The 24,905-nt window shown below is 31.0% G+C and overlaps 2 protein-coding genes across 2 annotated transcripts; one reads left to right on the forward strand and one right to left on the reverse strand.

Moving 5' to 3' along the window:
* Nucleotides 1-7,635: 7,635 nt before the first annotated feature.
* LOC112518743 (probable small nuclear ribonucleoprotein G) lies at nucleotides 7,636-12,235 on the reverse strand. Its single transcript, XM_025126560.1, has 4 exons — nucleotides 12,102-12,235; nucleotides 11,922-11,944; nucleotides 8,005-8,126; nucleotides 7,636-7,919 (listed from the first exon to the last, which is right to left on the reverse strand). The coding sequence occupies exons 1-4, from the start codon at nucleotides 12,134-12,136 to the stop codon at nucleotides 7,857-7,859; spliced, it is 243 nt and encodes an 80-aa protein (XP_024982328.1). The 5' UTR covers nucleotides 12,137-12,235; the 3' UTR covers nucleotides 7,636-7,856.
* A 5,013-nt stretch (nucleotides 12,236-17,248) lies between these two features.
* On the forward strand, nucleotides 17,249-17,703 carry LOC112518721 (auxin-induced protein 15A-like). The gene has a single exon (XM_025126517.1). The coding sequence runs from the start codon at nucleotides 17,278-17,280 to the stop codon at nucleotides 17,671-17,673; it is 396 nt and encodes a 131-aa protein (XP_024982285.1). The 5' UTR covers nucleotides 17,249-17,277; the 3' UTR covers nucleotides 17,674-17,703.
* Nucleotides 17,704-24,905: the final 7,202 nt, after the last annotated feature.

A 24,905-nucleotide genomic window follows, 5' to 3' on the forward strand; every position in this document is an offset into this window, starting at 1 on the left:
TTCATTTTGTTTCATAATCTAAATTCATGGATTTTTTATGTACATCTCAATCATAATTAATAAATCATGATAATTGTCCATAAATATCACGATTGTTTTCTAATATAAGTATTGATTAGGGTTTGTAAGAATTATATGGTTTGTATCTGAAACCACCTATCTCTCTCTCTCTCTCTCTCTCTCTCTATATATATATATATATATGTGTGTGTGTGTGTGTGTGTGATGATAATAAAATAAGAACCACAAAAATGTCACAAACTCGTGAGAACCGATGCAAAAATATTTTTTCATGAAAAGTTGTGATTTAAACTATTGTTTCACATATGTTTGTTCATTATTGAAAAAATCCATGTAAATATATTTTTGTATAAATAATGAAACGAAAAATACACAAAAAAAATTCACAATATAAAACAAATACATGTAAAATTATCACATTATCAAACAAATATATGTGAAACAATATATTATACCCCTATCATTTGATATATAAAAAATTATGCAAAAAATATTTTTTTTAATTTGTTCTCACGAGTTTATAACCCATATGTGTTTCTCATTCGATTTATACAGTGTGTGTGTGTGTGTGTGTGTGTGTGTGTGTGTGTGTGTAACAATTTCATGTGAAGAATAACATAGCACATGTGTTACTTTAACATAACTTGAACCATTTAATTCCGAATGAAGTGTTTTTTCCTTTCAAGTAGCAGATATTGATTAATTTAATGAAAACAACATTATTAAAGATTAAGAAATACACTGTGTTCAAGGACAAGTCTTTGATCGTTCATTCAAACCATAAATGGAAACATTGATAACATCGAAAATATCCAACAAACATTTACGAAGGAGAGAGACTGCCACAACCAACCAGCTATCCAAACCAAACAGATGGGGAACCAAATGATTTTACAGAGTAATCATGGTTTTTGGGAGAGACTTATTTATGCTCGATCGTTGTCTCATTGACTACCCACTACAGAAACTCAAATGGAATAGATGTAACATTTGAGTTGTTACAAAGACGTTAACTCTATACGTAGTTACCACAATTATGTCTGATGTCACCATTTTGCAAAAAAAAAAGTATGATGTCACCATTTAGAGTGTCCTTACTGTATTGTTTCCACAACCATTATTAGAGACGTAAATTGTGTATTACATAGGGCACGTAAATGGTGCTTGGAAGAAGGTTCTTACAAGATTTTTGTGATATTGTACTTGTATAAATGTCGAGAGTGTACTGGAAGACAATCTCTTATTTCCAACGAGCCTCTTCAACGAAAAGAATCATATTAAAGAAATAAGTGTAACGTAGAAAACAGTTAGTCGTTAATGTAATCTTTTTGTGGCAAAAGTAGAAAAAAGAAAACTATAGTGACAAGAGTTTCATTAAAGTGACATGAAATTAGGGTCAATATCAAAGCCATTGCCACCTCCTTGGAAATGAGAGCACTACAAACTGTCTACCTGAAACTGTCTTTTGGTCCGTACGTCTTGACATAAGGTTAGAATTCTAGCTCTTCCAAAGTGGTATCTCATTGATGGCTCGGACCCTCCTGGAATACCCTATCTTTGTATTTTATATTATAATTTAATATTTCTTGTGTTTTATATTTCAAAAAATAGTTCAAATTAAAATTTAAATATACTCTTTTAAATGTTATTTAATTATTTATCACATTTAAATTTTATTTGATAAATATGAAATAAAAGATCTCCAAAGATAATGAATAAACATGGGTTTTTTTAATTATATAATATTTATATACGGTAAATACAACAAATAAACTTACACACCCTCCTCATCTCTGGTGAGATTTGAACTCCTGATCTCTTAGGAGACTACGATATTGCTAGGCCAAAGGCCCATTGATAAAATGAATTATTTTTATATCTAAGAAATTGCAGTATCACATTGTATGATTTGAATTTTATTAATTTAACCTAGATTCTTGAAATGTGTTTACCGTTTACGTTGTATTTTACAACGTGGGTATGTCATGCATATAAAGGACGCAAAACAACAAATTTCTCTTGATTTTCATTTTCATTACTTCATCTGTCTCAAAATATGTGTCCATAATTGAAATGACAAAACAATTTTAGATATGCATAATTATTTTACTTTTTAGTTAACAAAATGACAACTTTACCCTTATTTAATTTCTCTCTTTCACAACTCTTAAATATTTATGAATTAATTAAGGATATATTTGAGAATTAGTTATCTATTTTAAGAAAAATGCATAATACAAATTAAAAATTACATAGAAAATAAAAGACGAAGATTAGAACCAAAAACTACACAAAATCTCGACATTTTATTACTAATCATATAGATAAATTGCCGTACATAAATGGGAATAGGAATAGCGGGAAGCTGACAATAAATAGGTGAAAATAGTAAGATTGTTGATTCATATCACGTTACTATCTGATATTTTTTTCAACAAATGGTGCATACTAAGAGGAATTGGACTTCAAACACCAATTATTCTGTTTATAACAAAAAGTCTTGCGTTTTATCATGACAATTGAGTAAATAAAAGATTGAACTCATTCGTCGTCAACTACCTACAGATAACAAGAAATAAGGGATTTCAATGTAAGGTTCTTATTAGCAAAAAGTGAACTGACTTGTAGCGACTACTATTGTAGAGAGTTCTTATAAGAACCTCATTTCTTATAAGTTTTTGTACAAGAATCTTGGTTCTTACCATGGAGTTTGTCTCAAGTGACATTTTCCTTGTTTTAATTTTATTTTCTTGATTTTATAATAATTATTGATGTTGAAAAAAATCAATGGGACCTACAAAAAAGAGGTTCTTATAAGAAGTACTATTGTGGACTTTTAAGAGAGTTCTTAATTTGATGAATTATACATGGTGGTAACACCAGAAAATGCAAAAAGAAGGTTTTTATAATAACCTTATTGAAGATGCTCTAAGGGGCCCTCAATTTCTACTCTATCTCCAAGGGACTCTGGAATTTTAGATCGTCGGGAACAAACTTACATATATCAGTTAAATTAAATATCAGTAATGAAATATAATAAATTTTCTTTTAAATAAAGGAAAAAATGTCTCATTACTTGATACCATGTTCCCAATCAGTGTATTATTGTTTGTATGTTTATCTGTATATGTCGAAAAAGAAAATGGGTTCTATGTTTACGTACAATAAAAGCTAAATATTAATGACGTTCTCAATATATTTGAACAAAAAATTGTTATTTTAATGGCGGAGAGAAAATCACCTTCAAATATCAAACCTAAAGTTTCATGATGACACAAGTTCATTAAACCATTTGAGTTATACCGCACTCGTCAAGTCTGTTAAGTCTCATGGGGATCTAGTGGAAAATCTCATCTACCTTGAGTTCGAATCTAAGTGTTGTCAAAGCCCTTGTGGCCATGGAGGTTCACTTGCAATCACTCTAGGCCATTCACGGTCGCCCGATTTGGATTAACCATTACACCTTAGCTAGCCTCGAAACTCACTGTTACCAAAAACACACACACGTAATCATATATCTCGTTGATGCGTATTTTCCTGTAATTAATACATTTATTACTATTCTTTAAATTTAGGACTTTTTTTTTATTAACCTGAATATACAACCCGCTATGTGAGTCGACTAATCTCAGGGCGACCACCTGCTTTGCAGATAGCCTGAAGTCACCGCATTTGAACCTCCATGGCCATAAGGGGATTTTTATTCCTCCTTGGATTTGAACCTGAGACCTCCTAGTACTTTTGATCTTTGGAGTCAAGCTCAAATCAATCAGTCACCACCATTGTTTCTCACACAATTGGTGATTGAATTTTCTTGGTTTCTTGTGATTGTAAACCTAGCAAGAGTGTTAATTACTTAAAATTAATAACCCAAAAGGAAGTATTTGATGTTGGGTTAAAGTGTTGCATTTGATCATTATTTATGGCAAGATTTGGGGCCAAATTGCATCATTACCAAGGCACACTTATGGGTTGGTTTAGTGCTCATTGCTCAAGCATGTGTTATAATTAAATATAAAAATATACATTATAACTATTCTATATCAATTATGGTAACATCAAGAAATATCTTCTTTTTACTATTTTAAATGTTTAAAATTAAATTATTTTCATAACAACTAGAAGGGTATTCGCACAATGTAGCGAGATACATCTCGATTTTAATGTTTTGTTTTTCCTTTGTCTCAATCGATGTTATAATATGATTTTATTTGGTTTTGAGAAAGTATAATGTTTTTATTTTTAAATAAAATATAAATATGAAGATATGATAAAAATATTGATATTAAAATATTTAAAATTTCTCCTTTTTTTTGTTTATTTCTTCAATTATTTTTTTAATTTTTGGTTTAATAATATAATTTTTTTATAAAGATAATAATTAAGTATTTTGTTAGAAGTTAATGACTATCCTAATTATATTTTAGATTTTTTATATTTAAAATAAAATGTTTATTCTTTATTTAATTATGTTTATCTGCAGTTAGTTACATGAATCTTTAATAAGTTGTACTTACGCCCAATTTACTTGTAATCTTGAATTTTAAGTAATATGCATCAATAAACAGTACTTCATACATAAAACATGGTTTTTAAGAGTTTTTGTCAAATGCTTTATAATATAGTATAGATTAAAAAATCCATCAATTTCACGGTATTTTTAGATTTTTTTTAAATAAAAAATTAAGACATTATTTCATTTTACTTGTAATCTTGATTTTTCTTTTTATACAAATTATATAAAATCTGTTACACTTATTCTTACAGATTTATTTGATGTCCTTATTTTTCTTTTCCTTTTAGGAAAAAGAGTGTCATAAATTTCTCTCGTTGCATAATTGTCCGACAAAGTTCAAGCAGTTATCGTTGCAAGTTAGTTTCCCATTTCTATTTTCTCTCAAGTTAGATACAATCAAGAGACTTAAATTATACAGTATAATTGTCCTGAATAAAGTTTATTCAAAGTTGCTTTTTTCCAATCTACGAGGTACCATATAATTGAATGACAATTTAAATTACTCACCAAACATCCATTTTTCATCTTGTACTAAATTACATGACATGTGTTTATTATTCTGCACCAAATCATTCAGCATCTCCCAAACAACAACTAAATCATGTTCATTATAAGTATCCACACCCCTTTTCCTTGTTCCCTTGATGTTGGTTTTCAAGGCGAAAAAGAAGATGACCTAGGAACTGTTCACTAAGCAATTATCGGGTCACTTACCTTATCAGATGAGCATAACAATGACTGAGAATCTTAACTGGTAAGAGGCATGATAAAACTGAGGTTCTCACTTGATAAATTGAGGGAGAAGACTATTACCAGACACTTGCAAACAATCCATTTTGCTGTTTGAGAATGTTACTCAATAAAGTAAGTACTTACTGAATAAATATATGATAAAAAAAAACTAAGGGGCCGTTTACCAAACACTTACCCGGTAAGCGTTTACCGGTAAAATCTAACACTATCATTTATTTATCGGATAAGATTTTGTCCACCAAAACAGTATCGTATGCAACAATTTACCCGGTAAGCGCTTACTGTGATAAGAGTCGTCGCTCTCACTTACCGGGTAAGACTCTTGGTCTTTGTCTCACTCTTAACGGGTAAGATTCTTGATCCTTACCGTATTCATCCGGTAAGGTAATGTGACTTGGTGTTCACTTACCCGAATAAGCGTTTGGTAAACAGCCCCTAACTGTCATTATAAGTAATTAGATTTAATTTAATAGAAATAGAAATCGAAATACCATTAGTCTTAATTATGTTCGTCATATGATTAAGGGGTTGTTTGGCAGTTGCTGAATGGTTTGGTGCAAAATGATTAAGTGGTCAGAATGATTAAGAGGTTTTCATGATATAGTGAAAAATGAAATATAATTGTTTGGTAATTGTTTACAATGAAATTAGTACACTTAATGGTTAAGGGAGACTCATAATACAAAATCATTCAGAGGATTTTACAACCATTAAGAGACAGATTTTTTTATCAAACAAGATTCACCTCTTAATGATTCAGATATTGCCTCTCAATGGAACTGTTAAAAGGTAAACAAAGAACCCTTAAGTTTAAATGCAATGACGTTAAAAATATGATACATCATAGGTTGGAGGTTTCCGTAACAATAAGAAAATCGATCACTTTTAAACAATTTTTAGGTTTTTTAAAATTAAAAAATAAAGATTTTATTCTGCTAGATTCTTATATTATCTTTCAAAATAAGAGGAAAAAAATCCATAAATTTTTAAACTATGATCTCAAGATTTCCAACAATGAGTTGTAATTATTATTATTTTAAAATGAATTGAAATTTGATATTTTAATAATCTATACTACCTTATAAACCAAATTTATCAAAAGTATTAAAAATAATTTTTAATATAAGTATTATACATTTATATAAAAAGTCTTAAAAACAACTCATAATGCATTAAGTACTACTACTTTCTACACTCAGTCTTAAAATCTCTTAATGTACAATTAAAATAACATATAATGCAAGTTACCAATGCATATTATTATCTTTTCTTTTTGTGTTCCCAAGATACTTTTGACACATTTCACTCATATCTCTATGTCTTCTCCCCGTCCCCCAAAATGAGATTCAAACTGATATACATCATGAGTTATTAAAAGTTCTCTCATTAATCTTCCATTCAATTGTTCTAGAACTCTCCGGCTCGCTCTCGATCTCTTGATTATTTGCTCGTGGTGTAAATTGAACACATTTATAGAGTCATTTAAATATGTTGGATTTTAAATATATTGAATTTTAAAGTGTCATACAATTTTTTTCATCGACAGACTGTAATTAGAACCATAACCCTTATTTATTCAAATTGTATTAACATGTAAAGACCAAGTGTAACTTATATCACCGTTAAATCTTCTCTAATAACATCAGTGAAACTTCAAAATCGTTAAAATTCACGACTCCCGCCGCATTGCACAGGTACACAACTAATACAATTAATGTTAAAATATTTAAAATATGTTTTTCCCGAATGACTTGAACATGTAACTTCCCAACCCATCTTAATATTTTAGTTTCACGAAAACCAAAAAAAAAAACCCCAAACCATTCTCGTACCAGTCTCACAACCATCATGTTCAACTTTTGATCGTACAAATCCCCATGTCACACAAATCTTAAACATAATAATTGTACCTTTGAAAAGGACCATTTTGATGAGATGTAAATAAAGTAGGAGCTGCACACTACGCTCCCATACAAATGCTAAAAGTGGAAGCTCTCATAAATAATAGCCGTTGGGACTTTATGATGGAACTTCACCATTCAAAATTCAAACTATCCAAACAATAAATCACTTGTTTTCGTGAAGACCGAATGCAAACAAGTTTTGACCCGACAAATTCAAAAACGTTGCCCAAAAACCAACTTCCGGTAACACTGACCCAACTACTAGTCCACGGACACTTTGGTGAGCCCGAGCCTAAAATAGCAGGTTGGCTCAATAACTTCAAACTAAACTTAGAACCATGGTGAAAGACATTGGTAGCCTACAACTTAGAACTCATAAAAAGCTCACTGGTTGCAACTTCACTATTAACTTCATAAAGAGAGAAAAAAAAACCGTAAAAATGACACTTGAACAAGAATTCAACTTCTCGAAAGCTTCAAGTCACAATACATATCTTACCAACAATGAAAATGTAATAGTATCAAGGATTTGTCTACAATCAGCATAAAAACCGATCATACTTGGATAAGCTTCGAGTATCATATAAGTTGCTGCTAGATCTATTTTTTTTGGGAAAGAAAATAAACCCGTTACATAATACATTGCAACCGTAACATACCAATCACTGTGCTCTGCTGACCGGCTCGAGTGCTTCAACGGTGACTACACTATTCCCTCTTATAACCTGCGAAAGGAGAAAATGATATGAAACTTATGATGGTGAGTTGATCTCGAATAAATCTTATTTAGTCTTGGTGCCAGGGACCTACCACCATGCCAATATCATTTTTTTCTTCACCATTCACTTCCACTGTATTGTCGATAACGAGGTTCATGAACTGATCAAAACCACGAAGTGTACCAACTACGGTCCGATTGGCATTCAGTTTGACTGCAAAACAAGATTAAAGAGAGTTTTATTTATGTTACACGACCACCCACTATTCTACAGTGAAATGAACAGACAACACAAAAGGCAGAAGTATAGGGAAAGTGACACAAAAGCAACACAACCACAAACTAACTCTACTTTTGCCGGTTGGTGGGAAGTAGAGATTGTTGATCAATAAGGGCGTGTTTGTTATGCCGAACAGAACAAGACCGGAAAAAACATGTAGTCCCATGTTCAGTGCGACTATTAGACATGAGACAAGACTAAGTGGGACAAATATGTATTTTTTCTGTCCCACCAAAATAGGTAGAACAAAAATCAGGGAGACGGAAAATGTTTGGTAAATTACTAAACTACCCACATCAAATTAAAACCCCAAGACCGTCCATAATTCTTTCACCCACCTACCTCACTCTTGCTCATCCAGTCATGTCCAATCCAGTCCCCTCCGCGTAACGAACACACCTAAGGATCAATTACTGAAAATGCTACAATGAAGCAAACAGACTGCACCAGAGCAGCCCACATGTATACGAATACAGTTTCACTTCTCACGGGATGCTGAATCATTGGATATTGAAAAGAAGGTTCAGAATCACCCCAAACCAAGTTATTGACTAGTCAATATTGGTGATGACTAAGAAAGTGCTTGCTCTCATGGTGTAGGCAAGTCAACTATCTGATTACTACTGCTATGGCCTTTTTTGATATTCCTAAGAGCAAAAAGTATGCAAACAGATGGATGGTCAAAGTTTCTGAGCAGAAGACAAGAAAATTATAAGTGCATATATACTAAAGGGAAAAAGATAGCAGACTGAAGGGAAAATAACATACTGGCTACCAAAATTAAACAAGCATACAAGATTTAGTATATGGGAAATCAAAACTTTTACGATTTAGGTGAACCACACAAAGATAGGAACCAAAATGTCAGGATGGCATGTCCATAAAGAATGTTAGAGGAATAATTGAAGAAGGCAGAAGCAATCCTGGCAGTTGTAGTGTAGAAGGGATTGAAATAACGTAATTGGAGGAATGCAGTTTGATGATGACGAATTCGTTAATGGTGGATCATACCATCTTTTTAATTGAACTTTCAACTTCATACGACATCATTTTTTAGCCTTCTCTAATTATTTGCTTAGATTAGTTGGCATGACATGAGCTTATCACTTTGGTCCCTTTCTTTTAGCAATCTCATCTTGGAAGCATCTAGAACGAGTTGCAGACTGTGAATATGACTAGGAGGGATGGAGGCCAATGTGTCTAAAAGAACCATACTTGAAATTGTAGATTGAACAAGCTTTTGGGAGACTTGGAAAATTTGGACAACTTTGAAAACCAAAGGTGAAAGGAGCACTAAATGAGTGACGTCAATCACCAATATTAAACACCAAGCCATTTAACTTTTTTTCATTTTTGGGGAAAGGGTGTGTAATTTTAAGAGAAGAGAATTAGCTTTAGCTCACTGGTTTATTCAATTAACAATAACTGTGGTAAACGTTGTAGTAAATTTGTGGTTGACATGCAGATTCCCATACTAAATTTGTACCATGAGCACAGAACTACTGGCACAATACTTTAGAAGATGTATTTATGTAAATACATGATTGATGTTGCATATGCTTTTCTTAAAGGCAGCACACCTCCAAAAATTCTGTCATGTATCCATTCTATGTTCCCCTTTCAGAAAATCCAACATCCTTCAAACATCAGAAAGCATTTGACCTTATGACCAAGCGAGAAAAATGCAACCCCTGACCTTCCCACCAATCCCCAAGGAATGGACGCATCTCGTAATATAAGTTTAACAGAGTACTTTGTCCAACCATAACATAAAATGATCATGTACATAAAGAAAGGGCAAGATGTCGAAGTTCAATTCCATAAACCCATACCAACATATTGGTAGATAAAATCTTCTTACTAGTAGAGCCTATTTTTATTTCAACTTATACCTGGACTTAGACGTAAAAGATGATGTTACGGGAATTTAACATAAATGCAAAAGATCATACGGACATAAACAAAATACAAACACTAGCTCATGAAACAGTGATATGACTAAAATTTCATGACATAATTTCCTGAACTGAATCACTAAAAAAAATAGAACAAGGGTCCAACAGGGACACTGCCAAAAAGGAAAACAAGCCCAATTGGTGTTCAAGCAATAAGATTATTTAGGCATCTAGACACCTGCCTCGGTGTTCCTTATCCACTTCAATTCCTTGAAACCCGCTTAATAGTCTTTCAATCTAAACAGAATTACGCAGTTAAAAACATGATTACACAGCGTTAAGTGTAATTAAACGATCACAGCATTTTACTTTGTTAGTTTCTGCTCTTCTAATTCTCTATGGGATGTTAGTTTACCAAGTATATAGTAGGGTACATTATATCAAACTGTCATCATTGCATTATTACATCAACATATTCGTACAAGTATTAAAACCATTTACAATTTCTTTACAAATATAAATAAGTTAATAACAATATCAAACTGTTTAGGTGTCATCTCAGCATCCGACCAAAAGAAGCAAGTGTTAGAACTTAGAACGTCCATTGGTAACTTAGCTCGCTAGGGATTTTCAAAACATTGGCCTTAGTTTCATAAAGTATATTATCATAATATGATTTTCTTTACTGACATCGTAACTCATGACCACCAGAAGTTCAAGTAAACAACGAACTATTAGAAAAACAAATCTCTCGAATCTCAAAAAGAGGATAATGTAGGTTTGAACTAAATGCAGAGGCTTCAAGCTCAAATCGAGTGAAAAAGGGCCAAAAATAGAAAACCCTAGGACTCATTGCCATGCAATCTTCACTCAGAAATAGAACCAATAACACTTCCACCAACAAGTCCTCACAGTCACAGTACCTGAAAATATCATTGCCTCCTACTAACTGCCTATAAATATAGCTTCTGCTACTTTCTGTACCTCTTTCAGGTCAAAATGGCTGCACCAACAGCCATGATATAGTCCTCGCATTCTCACATGCTTCAGGATAACAATTCTCCATAATGTCTTTAATTTACAACCCAAATAGCTCAATTACAAGGAATCCATGTCAGGGGTAATATGATGTCAAGTGTTGTCATGTAATTAATTCTATTTTTCTCACCATATTTCTTGATTCGAATCCTTCAGGATCTTCACACATATCCTCTCTGATTAATGAACTTCCAAATTTATGCATTACTACATACAATGCAAACAATACACACTAACAGACATGTCAATGTAAAAGATTAGAGACATCATACAAGATATTTGTGTCCTACAGAAAAGGATCTGACCAGAAACTTGATTCAATCATATACAGGTCACAGGTGCCTCCTACAACCATCATTGAATTCAGGTACTCAGTTTTCTAAATTCCCTATGCTGTTAAAAGTTGTAGCAACTAGTAACAACTCTATCCAATAAGACTACATGATGATTTCTATACTTGAATCAAGAAAAATGCACTGATAGACTTGATTTCCCATTATCAGGTGGTTAAAAATATCTTGATACGTGCTATTAAAGATTCAATACATGCTATTGTGTAACTAATATCAGCAACCAAAATAATTGCTTGGGTAGAACAAAAAACGCTACCAAAACATACAAGATGATTTCATCTTGTGATTCTGTCAACATTTCACATTTTGGATTAATAAGTACCTCTACTCCCTTCAAATGCATAGCAAGAAATACGAATCTTTTGAAAGAAAACACGTTTACGCAGCAACAATAACAAAACTCGGTAAAAATGAAAATGAAAATGAAAAAAGCGAAAGCTTACTCTGTAGTTGCTTGTCCATGTACCTGTAAACCAATCGAAAATTTAGTAAAAAGATCGCATAACAATGGGATGAACAAATACATTATAGAAAATATCACAAGAAGCTTATTTGGAAGAAAAAAAAAAACCTAAAACGAAGAAACCCTAATGAAGTGTACCCGAAAAAAATTGAGAACTTACTTTTTAAGATCTGGAGGTTGACCTGATCTGCTCATGGCGAATCCCTATGAATGGAGACAGCGAGACTTGAAGATGATGAGGGAGAGAGATCGAATTGGTTGAAAATCGGTGAGGTTTATGACGAGCAAAACCCTAATATCAATACGATTTTGCCTTCTTGTATATCTGTTTAACTTTATCTTGGAACCCCTGTAATATAACTTAATTCTCATTTGGACCTTCAACTTCTTAAAACATTCTAAATGTATCATTTTTCTTCCATAAATCTTTAAATCATAATAAATAAACACTTATCATTTTCATAAATATCTCAATTGATTGGGTTGCATTAGTTGTATAAATGTGATGAATTTTGCATTTAAAACGTTTTCTCTCTCTCTCTCTCTCTCTCTCTCTCTCTATATATATATATATATATATATATATATATTGTTTTTTATATATTTCATCTTCAAGCTAGATTATTTTCTATTTTTATTCATAATTTTCTTTTAAATTTTTTGTCAAAACATAATTCTTATTCAAGACAAGATCGGAGGCAAAATGGTAATTTTAATCATTCATACAATCGATTCAAAAATAATTACCAAACAATTAATTTTCTATTCGACACTAAATCATACAAAGTATGTTAACCATTATTATTGTTTAATCATTCTACATTAAATGATTTCGATAATATGCGTAAAACATCCCCTTAGTTGTTCTTATTATTATAAATTTATAATAATAAATTTATTTTATTATCAAATTTTTGTACCGCCTCTCAATGGGCGATCTCAATCCCTAATTCAGATTGGCTACGAGGTTATGTTATCTTGTAAAAAATAAAGGTTAAGAGAGAGAGATGAGCGATCAAATGTAAATCATCCAATTTGTATAAATCGTGCAAACCATCTTCATTCGTCGATTTCATTGTTTAATCTTATGAAATTTTTTCATAAAATTGTTTAATCTTGTAAAATTGTTTCTTATACTAGTTTTTTTAATGAAGTTGTTTTATATATGGTTATGAAATTGTTTCATATAATACTTAATGAAATTTTAATGAAACAGTTTCATGTATTTCTTTAAAATTAAAATAATGAATATGATAATATCCATGATCAACATATTTTACAATAAAAATGATTAATCAACCTTTCATAATTATAAAAAAATGAACAAAATAAAAAATTATGATTGGTTGAATGAGATTTGTACGGTTTGTACAAATAACGTGGTTTGCAAAGTAAACTCTCCTCTCTCTCTATATACACATGCATGCATGCGCATGTGTGTGTTATAATATAAAGTAATATTTTTGATTATTTTTATTAGAAAAAGGGGAAAACATAATAAATAGATAAAGACAAACATAGAAAATGACAAAGAAATGGATAAAAAGAGTGAAATGTCTCTCACTCTAACATATATTTTTAACAAAGTTAGTGATGAGGGACCGTTTTAAGACAAAATGTAAACCACAAGGATCATTTATAGATTTATCAAAGTTCATGTCCTACTTTCAAACTTTTCACTAAACCTTAAAGTACCAAATTGGAGTTTTACTCTAAGTTTTATGTAGGGCTGTGCAAAACCCGACCATACCCGAATAACCCGAAATATCCGACCGAAAATAACCGATCCGAACCGAACTATTTAACCCGACCAAAACCGAAGTCCGAATCCGATTCATACGTCGGGTATAGAGGATCGGGTAGGGTGGTTAAATCCACCACCCGAACTCGTCCGATACCCGAAAAGCACAAAAGGGTTTTATTTCTTCTTTAGGGATGTTGCTTGCTGCCGTGTGTGTTTCACTTAGAGCGGCTAACAGGTGTTGTTTCTTCTTCGAAATGAAGAGCGACCATCGACGACTTGCCTATCTCATTAGTCATAGTGTAGCAAAACAGGTTCTTAATTAGTGTAGTAACTTATTAGTCAAAACAATAACAAAACAGGTTCTTGGCTATGATCTTGGGCATGGTGGAAGCCAATCCAGGAATAAAGGTAAGCATTCATATCAACTCAATTTCCATCCAGTCTAGAAGTTGATTGTTGCACATTGAGATGATGAATACAGTCTACAAAAATATTGTTAATTAATTACACATCTTATTTAAAAATTGGTGATTAGTTTCTTCTGTTGTTAAGATCTGTCATTGCAGATTATAACCAAATGAAACGAGTCCAGGTAGGGCTGTGCAATTTGCTGATTTGTTGGCTGCTATTCACTCGAACCTGACTCGAAACATCCCCATACCCGATTAGACCCGAACCCCGAACAATATACTTCGGGTTGTGCCTTTGTACCCCGAAACCCGATCAAGTTAGACATTTTTGGATCTGACCCGACCCGACCCGACCGATGTACAACCCTAGTTTTATGTTCTAAGATAACTTTTTAGGCCCATTAGCCAGTAAGCGAGCTTGAAAAGTCATCAAGATGGTGAAAAGTCTTGAATTTGTTATATTAAGCTTGTTGGACTAAAATAATATATTGGCCTAACTCGTGTTCGATCCAAACCCATAAATGATCACGTTTATCATAGACATTTAGACATATGCCGAAAAATGTTACCCAGAGTCAGTTGCATCACATGTTGTCTAAGTTGTACCGTTAGTCTAAGTGCTCAAACAACTACGATAGATACAACACTTATTTAATTCACATATTTATACTATATTCTAAAACATTTGACAAAAACTCTTAAAAACTATTTTTTATGCATGAAGTACTGTATATCGATGCATATGACTTAAAATTCAATATTACAAGTAGATTATGCATAAATACAGCTTATTAAAGCTTCATGTTTGAATTCGTGTATCTAACTGCAGATAAATACAATCAAATAGAGGATAAACATCTCATTTAAAATAGAAAAAATCTAAAATATAATTAAGATAATTATCGAGTTCTAACAAAATAATTAATTATTATCTTTATAAGAAAATTATATTACTAAACCAAATATAAATTACTTCATTATTGAACCTAAATTAAATTATGATAAAAAATCAAATAAAAAAATTACACAAAAAATAGGAATTTTAAATAGTTAATTAGATACTAATATTGATATATTTTTGTCAAATTTTTATGATATATTCAAATTTATATTTTATTCAAAAATAAAAACATAATCGTTTTTTTCAAAATCACATTCATACTATGATATCGAATGATATAAATAATAAAATGAAATATTAAAATCAAGATGTATTTTGTTGTATTACATGAGAATCTTTCTAGTATAACAAATATAAGTATAAAAATATCAAAAAAAAAAAAAAAAACTAAAAATTGGATGGTGAAGCTTATCATTTTGTACATGTATGAACCCTTAGGTATACCTATAAGGAAACAAAACATATTTATAATAAAAGTCAACAGGATAATTATTAGCTCAATCTATACATTTATATAAGAAAGTAAAATAATTAAAAAAAAATTAATAAATGTTCAATATTTTCTAAAAATTAATAAAATAAAAGGCTTGGTATTTTTATACTTAAAATGAAAATTCATGGATCACAAATGAACTCAATTTTTTCTTTTAATTTTTTATATCATTTCAAATAATCAGGCTTAAAAATATAAAATAAATACATTTAAAAGAAAAGGAATTATTTATTCATATGCTACAATGGTTTCATTACTTCATATTTTGGTGTTTAGTTAAATAAAATATCACTAAAGCTCAAGTATGGTGTACATGTAAGCATAATTTTAATACTTTTTTAAATATTTTATTAATTTTTTTTACGTAATTATATGTGGTTATTTGTTTTTCAGTAATTAAAACAATTTATTTTAATTTTGAATTTAAATATAACATCTTTTAAGATAACGTGTGTTTTTTGATATTGAAAATGACCTTATCTGACCTACGAATCTTTAGCTTAAATCTATCAAAATTTGTCGATATCTTTAAAATTCTGTAGACGCCTAATCAAATGATAGCGAAGGATTTTGTGAGAAGAATAGTTAAGATAAGAAACGTGAGAAGGGATCTAGATCCTTGATCACCTCTAATCTCAAACTCACTCATAAATTACGCTTGATACAGAGACTGATCTGGTGCATCTCATCGTGGTACATCTCCTCCTAATGTGCATTCAAGGTGGAGATCTCTTCTTACACTTAACACCTTAAATTTTTCTTCTTCCCGGAACCCAACCTATCAAATGATAAATCAAAAATAATATATAAAAATACAGGTCGACGTCTTTCTGAATTCCACGCCAACTTATATGAAAAATCAACTAGAAAATGATCGATTAATAGTTTAACCAATAACAATAATTGTCTTAATTAGTATTTCGAATTGGATTGTTATTTCTCAGTGTTTTAAGAAAATTACTTGTTATAAATGAAAATTAAATAAACATATCTTGTTTTTTTCCCTTTATAAGTTATAACACATATTTGACTCGTTTTTTAAACCAAGTAAAACTAAGTAATACAGAAAATATATCACCAACTCTTTATTAATTAACTCGTATAGCGAGTTGGATATTCAGATTAATAAAAAAAAAATTTTAATAAATAATTATTTTATAGGAAAACAGCATGAACTTATTATAACTTCAATTTTGTGGCATCCTACCATATTTGTTTGAGCCCTTGATAATAAAGGGGTGTTTGGGATTGCTTATAAAATCAATTTATTGATTTATTTCGGTATGACACTGGTAATAAACAATTTTGAGTGTTTACCGGTGCCAAATTGATAATAAGAAGTTTTTAAAAAAGTTAAACTCTTTCAACTTATAATAAGTTGATAATTGCTTTTGTAAAAAAGTATAAGTTATTTCAAATAAGCAATCTCAAACACCCCTAGTTTTGATAATTCTTACATTTAATAAAGCTTACATTAAAATATTTAATAATTCTTCTAGTTTTGATTCACACTAACAACAAAATATATTAAGATGAATACAATTTGACAGCAAAAATATTTGAAGTTTAATCATAATTTATAAATCAATGCCATCTAAGTGACAAATACATCTTAACCAATCAATTATTGCACCAATCTAATGATTTTTGTCTACCAAATCAACCTATACATATACATATACATATATATATATATATATGTATATATAGCTCACATGACCTTTGAGGATATGAAAACGTTTTGAATCCATGACGTCAAAATACTATCAAGTTTCTGTCAGTTTGAAAATGTTTCGAAAGAAGATATGTTCGTTTAAGAAATTGGCTAAGAAAGTGGCGTATAGAAGCTTATACCTCAACTGTGAGGTGTTATACGTCAAAGAAGAAAGATTGTTAAAGTATGATGTTGATGAGCATGTGTCCGCCATTGCCACCACCCCGAGAGGGTTTCTGGCAGTTTATGTAGGTGATGAAAGACGACGGTTTCTGGTTCCAACAAGTTGTTTATCTCATCCGCTTTTCAAGATTTTGTTAGCGAAGGCCTCCGAAGAGTTTGGATATGAGCAAAAAAACGGATTGACGGTTCCGTGTAGCGTTGCAGCGTTTCAAGAGGTTGTTATGGTGATGAAATGTTGTAATGGCATGTTTGATTTCCGACAATTGGTCCAAGAGTTTGTTATTTAGAGGAATCATTTTTCTATTTTCATATCTAAAGAATCAGAAGAACTATAGAATTAAAGTTTTCTACCGTCTATCCACTAAGAATGCACATAGAGCCTTTTTTTTTATACTCATTTGTTTTTTCTCGTCACTTTCAAGACAATTTATTTATATTGACTTGATATTATATATGTTCGGACATAAAAATTGTGTAACAGACATAAAAAAGAACGTAACATCTTGTAGTCCATCTAACTATACCATCTCCTTTTTTTGCCATTATGGACATCGTCATTACTAACTACGAACAGCGTTGTTAACCTTGTGGTTAATAACCCATAAGTAAACTACAATTTTGGTCCTTGTGGTTTAGATCCAACTACAAACAACGTCATTAACCTTCATTTAAATACAATAATAGTCATTGTGGTTTACATTTTACTTTAAAAATGATCCATTGACTTAACATCGTTAAAAATTCTCAGTTAAGTTAGGGGTGTTATTGTCATTTCACCTTTTTTTTTCTTTAACCCATTAACCGAAGGATAGTTGAGTCATTTCACAAATTTTCTAATTTTCGTTTACAAAATAAAAAAACATAATATATTATTTATTTATTATATATACACACATATTAAATAACCTTTGGCCAAAATTGTACTTTACTCTACGCTGTACATAAGTTGGGTTGGTCGAGTTGAAAATATTTGAACAAACTAAACCAATGTCTGTAGTTTGAAAAATTTCAACCAACCCAACCCAACCCAAACTGTCCGGGTTGAATCGTTGGTACATCATCTTATAATCTAGTTAAAAATCTTGTTTAAACGAATAAAATCAAAATTAGAACATACAAAAAAGGCTAATAGACTCAAAAAAATGAAATTTCATGCAAATAAGAAAGTAAAACTATGGTTGAAATTGTAATATGATTTTGAATATAGCTAATTATGGGTTAGTTTAATGTCTAATGTACATATATTAATCAAGAACTTGACAATCATATTAAATCTATAGTATAGAAAAGGTATTAGGTTCATCGGGTTTTGGGTTGGGTTCCAATCACCCCAACTCAATTCCAACCCAATAGAAAAGGCATCAGGTTCATCGGATTTTGGGTCGGGTTATATCGAGTTGATGTTTTTAAAAAAAATTGGATTTGGTTGACTGCGTTAGCCGGATTAGTCGGTATTTTGAGGAGTCTACTCCATATTAAATAATTGGACCATATGATATTGTCTAATCACTAATTTCTTTAGTTATCGTTCCAAATCCCAAAAAATACCTTTGTCCTTATTTGTCCATAATAATCACGTAATACAATATTTGATGATTTATCGTATAATTAGAGCTTATTTGATATTAATGCATTTTCGTGCATTTGATTTTATAAATTGTTTGGAAAATGCTGCAACACATTATGAGACATTTTAGTAATGATATGATATGTTTTCATTGGTCTATCTTTTGTTGATGTAGATTTTAGATATGATATTCGAGGTAATTCAAATATTGATCATTAGAAAGGGTTTTACCCTTTGTTTGTTGTATTATTAAAAATTATAAATTAGTCGCATTTTTCAGATTTGAGGGTGTTACATATGCTTTGGAAGGATGGCGTTTTTACGATAAATATATTTCATTTGAGAAATTATGTTTTAATCTTTCATTTGGACTATTTTATGATTATGATAAAAATTGTTTGAGCTCACTCGTTAAGCTTGACCCTTTTTTAAGTGTTGGCATGTGCATCAGGTCCTCATCGGGGAATGATACTAGCTAGTAGGGGTGCTCACGACCCGGGTTGATCGGTTTGGAACCGTTTTAACAACTCAACCCAATGTCGGCGGTTTGAAAATTTTCAACCCAACCCAACCCGTTCGGGTTGATCGGGTTGTGTTTAAACAATGTAAAATCACATAAAAATAAAGGAAACTTTCATTTGAATTACGACCGACCATTCAAGATAATATGCAAGTTCATCAAATATTTAGATATTACAATAAAAATGTTTAAACCAAATGATAATACATCAATCAACAACAATAGTTKTAGACGTTTCCAACCCCGATGCTTTCGCTTTCTTGACGTTGAGGTTGGTCATGTCATGATTGTCATCTACAATTCAAAGCTAAAGTTAAGGTCGGGTTCATCAGGTTGTCGGGTTGGGTTTGGTTCTTTTGGGCCTAACCCGATTCCAACCCAATAAGGTCGGGTTGGCTATTTTTTTTATCGATCATGCATCGGGTTACCTCGGGTTGGGTTTTTTTTTTTTTTTTTAAATTCGGGTTGGGTTGGTCGGATTCATCGGGTTTTTGAGCACCCCCACTAGCTAGGCTTGTAAATGAACCGAATGAACACGAACAGGGGGTTCATGTTTGTTCGTTTAAGTTAACCGAACAAACGAACGAACACGAACATTAAACGAACAAAATTTTAGGTGTTTGTGTTCGTTCATTTAGAAAGTAGGCGTGTTCGTATAAATGAAAAGACTTAAACTAACATAAACAAACAATTTTAAACGAACATAAATAAAGTAATGGATTGAGTTTAAATAAAGGCCCACATTCGATTAGCCCAACAATGTCTTTGACTCTTTATGGGCCAAGTTTCAAGATTTAAAATTTCCTTACATGTAAATAAAAGTTTATATAAATATATTTATATATTTAACGAACATTCACGAACGTAAATTAATGAACGAGACATTTGTTCTTCATGTTCGTTCATTTATGTAAACGAACAAAAAAAAAGTGTTCATGCTCGTTCATTTATTAAATAAACGAACTTCCCCCACGAATGGTTCATGCTATTAGGGGTCATTTACTTAAATGCTTACCCGAGTAAGCGCTTACCAAATCATATTACATTATCGGATGAATATGGTAAGGACTAAATTTTACCCGGTAAGAGCAAGATAAGAACTAAGAATCTTACCCGGTAAGTAAGGGCAACGACTCTTAACACGGTAAGTACTTATCGGGTAAATTGTTGCATACGATGCCGTTTTGATAAACTAAAATCTTACCCCGTAAGTAAATGATAGTGTTAATTTTTGCCAGTGAGCACTTATCGGGTAAGTGTTTGGTAAATGGCCCCTTAGACCATCATGCTTCCCTCTTTAAGTATCAGACATTATGTGTCTAGCTAATTCGTTGAGATTCTTGGGCAACTTCTTGAAAAACATAAATTTTATGCCATAAATGGTCACAAATAGAATATCGAACCTCGTGTTAATTCTTTGCAAGACTAACAATTGATGCATACTAACGCGTTCATCGATCATCTCAACAATAACAATCAAGTACGCTCATTCACCTGTAAATCATAATGACATTGGTTAGATGCAATTTCGAATATATCTTTGTATGAAAGTCCTTACTATAATCATCACGATTCTTAATGATCGAGTTTCCTACAAAATAAGACATTTCTAACTTATAACTTATAATCCAAAACACAGATAGCTAATTGAGAGGTCGTTTACAGAATTCTTACTCGGGTAAGCGCTTACCAAGTCATATTCTTTTATTGGATGAGTATGACAAGGAGCAATAATCTTACTTGATAAGAACGAAGACAATGACCGAGAATCTTACTCGGTAAGTGATGACGACGACTCTTACCACGGTCAATGTTTACCGGGTAAATTGTTACATACGATATCGTTTTGGTAGATTAAAATCTTACCCGTTAAGTAAGCAATAGAGTTGAATTTTACTGTTAAGCTTTTACCGAGTAAGTGTTTAGGTAAACGACCTTTGGCACTAGTTTAAGTCTAGGTATCTACACTGACACCTAAAATATCTTAAATTAAGTTATTACTTATAATATTTTAGAAATAGTATTTTTTTAAAGAAAAATAAATAAATATATTTTAAAGAGATCATATTTCAAATATATGAGCTTGCTTTTTTTTAATTAATCTGGATATCCAATCAGTTATGCGAGCCGATTAATCCCAAGACACCACCTGCTTTGCAGATAGTCTGGAGTCACCGCATTTGAACCTCCATGGCCACAAAGAGATTTTTATTTCTCCTTGATTTTGAACCTGATATCTTCTGGCACTTTTGACCTTTGGAGCCAAACTCAAACCAATCAGACACCACCCTCATGGTTAATATATGAGCTTGTTTGAGCATAGAATAATCAAATTTTTTTACAGACCCATTTGATTTGATGAAATGTTTTCAAAAAAATTGGATTTCATGAAATGATTTAGAATTTTTTAATTATGCTTGGTTTGTGAGATTTGTAATATAATTGAATTCTTATAAATAAGTTATAAAAACAAATTATAAAATAATTAATTTTTAGTAATCAATAATTACAAAACATTTTTTTTATTAACCTGGATATTCAACCCGCTATGCGAGCCGATTAATCCCAAGACGACCACCTGTTTTGCATGTAGCTCGAAGTCACCGCATTTAAACCTTCATAGTTACAAGAGAATTTTTATTTCTTCTTGAATTTGAACATGGTACAAAACAAATATTTTTAAATCGTGATATTTTATTTAAATCAAATATAAAATTAAAATAAAATTCAATTTTAAATCCTACCTACAAAACAAATGGCCCGTAAGTTTATGAACCTTTTTGGAACTTGCCGGTTTTCCCCGTAAATGACGGGTATACGATCCGTACGGTCCACAATTTCGGCTGAATAATATGATTCATTTTTTCTTTATTTTTATTAATTTAATAATAAATAAATATTTAAACCATTTAATGAAAATAAAATTGAAAAAGCTTAGGTATTAATGGTCAACTATTAATATTTTTTTAACAATTAACAAATAAATAATAAAAACCATATTATAACTTTTAGAAGCTTATCAAAACACAAGATATTGTATTTTTCGTAAATTAAAGTTTATTTTAATTTTTTTTAAATATAAAAATTAGACGCATGAAATCGACGATAAGATTTTGTATTATTTGAAGAAATAAAATAAGTAAAAAGATTGATATGGCATGATATTCACTTCTTTTTCAATCTTCAACGTCATCATTTCTTATGAATTCTCTTTTGAATTAAATTTATTAATTGTATAATCTTATTTTCTTTGTTTTAAAATAAATATTTATAAACCACAAGGGTGATGTTTGATTGGTTTGAACTTGACTCCAAAGGTCAAAAATATCATAAGGTCGCAAATTCAAATCCAAGAAGGAATAAAAAAATCCCCTTGTGACCACGGAGATTCAAATGCGGTGACTTCGGCCTATCTGCAAAGCAGGTGGTAAGATAGCCCTGAGATTAATCTATTAGCATAACGGATTGGATATCCAGGTTAATCAATATATATATATATATATATATGTATATTTAAGAGTACTGCAAACTCTTTTGGTCCCATGGGTTGTCAAAAATGACACGTAGTTTCAAAATTACAAGAGAGTCATCGTGGTTTGCAACAACATCCAGACTTTGTTTACCCTCTAACGATTGTTGAAAAATTATGTAAAAGAGGGGCATTTCTATCGTTGATAACTGTTGATGTCTTCGAGTCCCACTTTTTTGTCAAAATTCTTAGTTTTTAGCTTAAAGTTTGGTGTTTTTTACATACTTTTTTGTGTTTTCAAAAAGATCTGTATTCAAGACTCGAACATGAGTCCCTTTGTTTATGGGCAGAGAATTAACCAACTGATCTGTTTTATAGATTTCTTTTATATATTTAAGTTTTAAAATATTAAATGATACAGTTTTTAAAATAATATATTTTTAAAGTCTTATATAGATAAAGCATGAAATAAACGATAAGATTAGGTATCATTTTGAATTCATAAATATAATTCAAGATCGTACAACTGGAAATTGACCACTTATTATATTAAATCAAGAACATATGTAAATAAAAAATGATGACTTCAGCAATTTAAAAATATACGATTCAGGATTCATAGTGAAAATCAAAACATGAAGTGGAAATGAAGGTTTCGGTTTTGCTTAAAGGTACAATTAGTACGTGGTATAAAGTTTAATTATATAAAGTATTTCATAACTTATGGGTAAATGAACATTGATTTATGGGCTGTTTATCAAATGTTTATCCAGATAAGCGCTTGCTAAGTCACATTACCTTATGGAACGAATATGATAAGAACTAAGAATCTTAGTTGGTAAGAACGAGACAAGGACCAATAGTCTTATCCAGTAAGTGAGGACGACAACTCTTACCACGGTAAGCGCTTACTAGGTAAATTGTTGCATACGATGTTTTGGTGGACTAAAATCTTACCCAATAAGTTAATGATATTGTTAAGTTTTACCGATAAGTGTTTGGTAAACGGCCCCTCAAACTAGTCTGAACAATTTGAAAAATTATTAAATGACGAATATAATTTTTTTATCATTTACCAATCAAAAACCACATTGACCAAATCACTAAATTAATTTTGATTGGATAAAAAACAAAAAATTGATAAAATGACGAAAATGTCTCACATTTAACCAAAAAAATTACAAACCGTTAGGGAGAAGAATCAAATTCAAACGTTTCTAAACTAGAATGGTGATTCTGTAATTTCAAAACTATAAAACCAAAAAATATCATTTTTGACAAACTATAGGGACCAAATTTATAATTTACTCTAAAACAAAAGTAACATTAAAAAAATGCTTTTTTTTAATGTTTAAATTAATTGGGTAGGGCCAAAGTTTGTGGGTACTACACATATGGCCTTCACTAAAACCGTCAAAAATAGGTGTGACCCAAGGATTTAAATATCAATAAAAAGATGGTTCTAAATTTGGGTTTGGCGAGTACCACGGCATTTTGCTTTCGGCTATTCGGGCCATACCACATGTCCTTTTACCCCCTCACTAACTTATTCCAATATCCCATCAAATATATAATTCAGATCTAAATATAACTGATAGCTAAAGTTTCGTGTGGAAAAAAGAGTTAAGATGAGAAACGTAAATAGGAATATGGATCTTTGGTTACATTTAATCTCAAACTCACTCATGAATAACGTTGATATTGGGATTGATCCAATGCATCTCATCCGAATGTGTATTTTACCTTCTTATGTTTCCCATTTTAACTCTCTTTCTCATTAGAATCCAACTCATAACTAATATCTTTTATATATATATATAGGGGAGCGATCAAATGCAAACCACTCAATTTGTACAAACCGTGCAAACCGCATTCAACCAATCATAATTTTTCATTTTGTTCATTTTTTTGTAATTATGAGAGGTTGATTAATCATTTTTATTGTGGAGGGTGTTAATCATAG

The sequence above is a fragment of the Cynara cardunculus genome (assembly GCF_001531365.2).
Source record: "Cynara cardunculus var. scolymus isolate 2C chromosome LG 9, CcrdV1, whole genome shotgun sequence".
Lineage (NCBI taxonomy): Eukaryota > Viridiplantae > Streptophyta > Magnoliopsida > Asterales > Asteraceae > Cynara > Cynara cardunculus.

What these genes read in the sequence shown, in the direction of transcription:
- LOC112518743 (XM_025126560.1), bottom strand. Translation starts at nt 12,136, where the DNA reads ATGAGCAGATCAGGTCAACCTCCAGATCTTAAAAA. An exon ending in CAACCTCCAGATCTTAAAAA is followed by an intron (nt 11,945 to 12,101) that starts GTAAGTTCTCAA and finishes ATTGGTTTACAG; the next exon opens with GTACATGGACAAGCAACTAC. An exon ending in CATGGACAAGCAACTACAGA is followed by an intron (nt 8,127 to 11,921) that starts GTAAGCTTTCGC and finishes CTTGTTTTGCAG; the next exon opens with TCAAACTGAATGCCAATCGG.
- LOC112518721 (XM_025126517.1), top strand. Translation starts at nt 17,278, where the DNA reads ATGTTTCGAAAGAAGATATGTTCGTTTAAGAAATTGGCTAAGAAAGTG.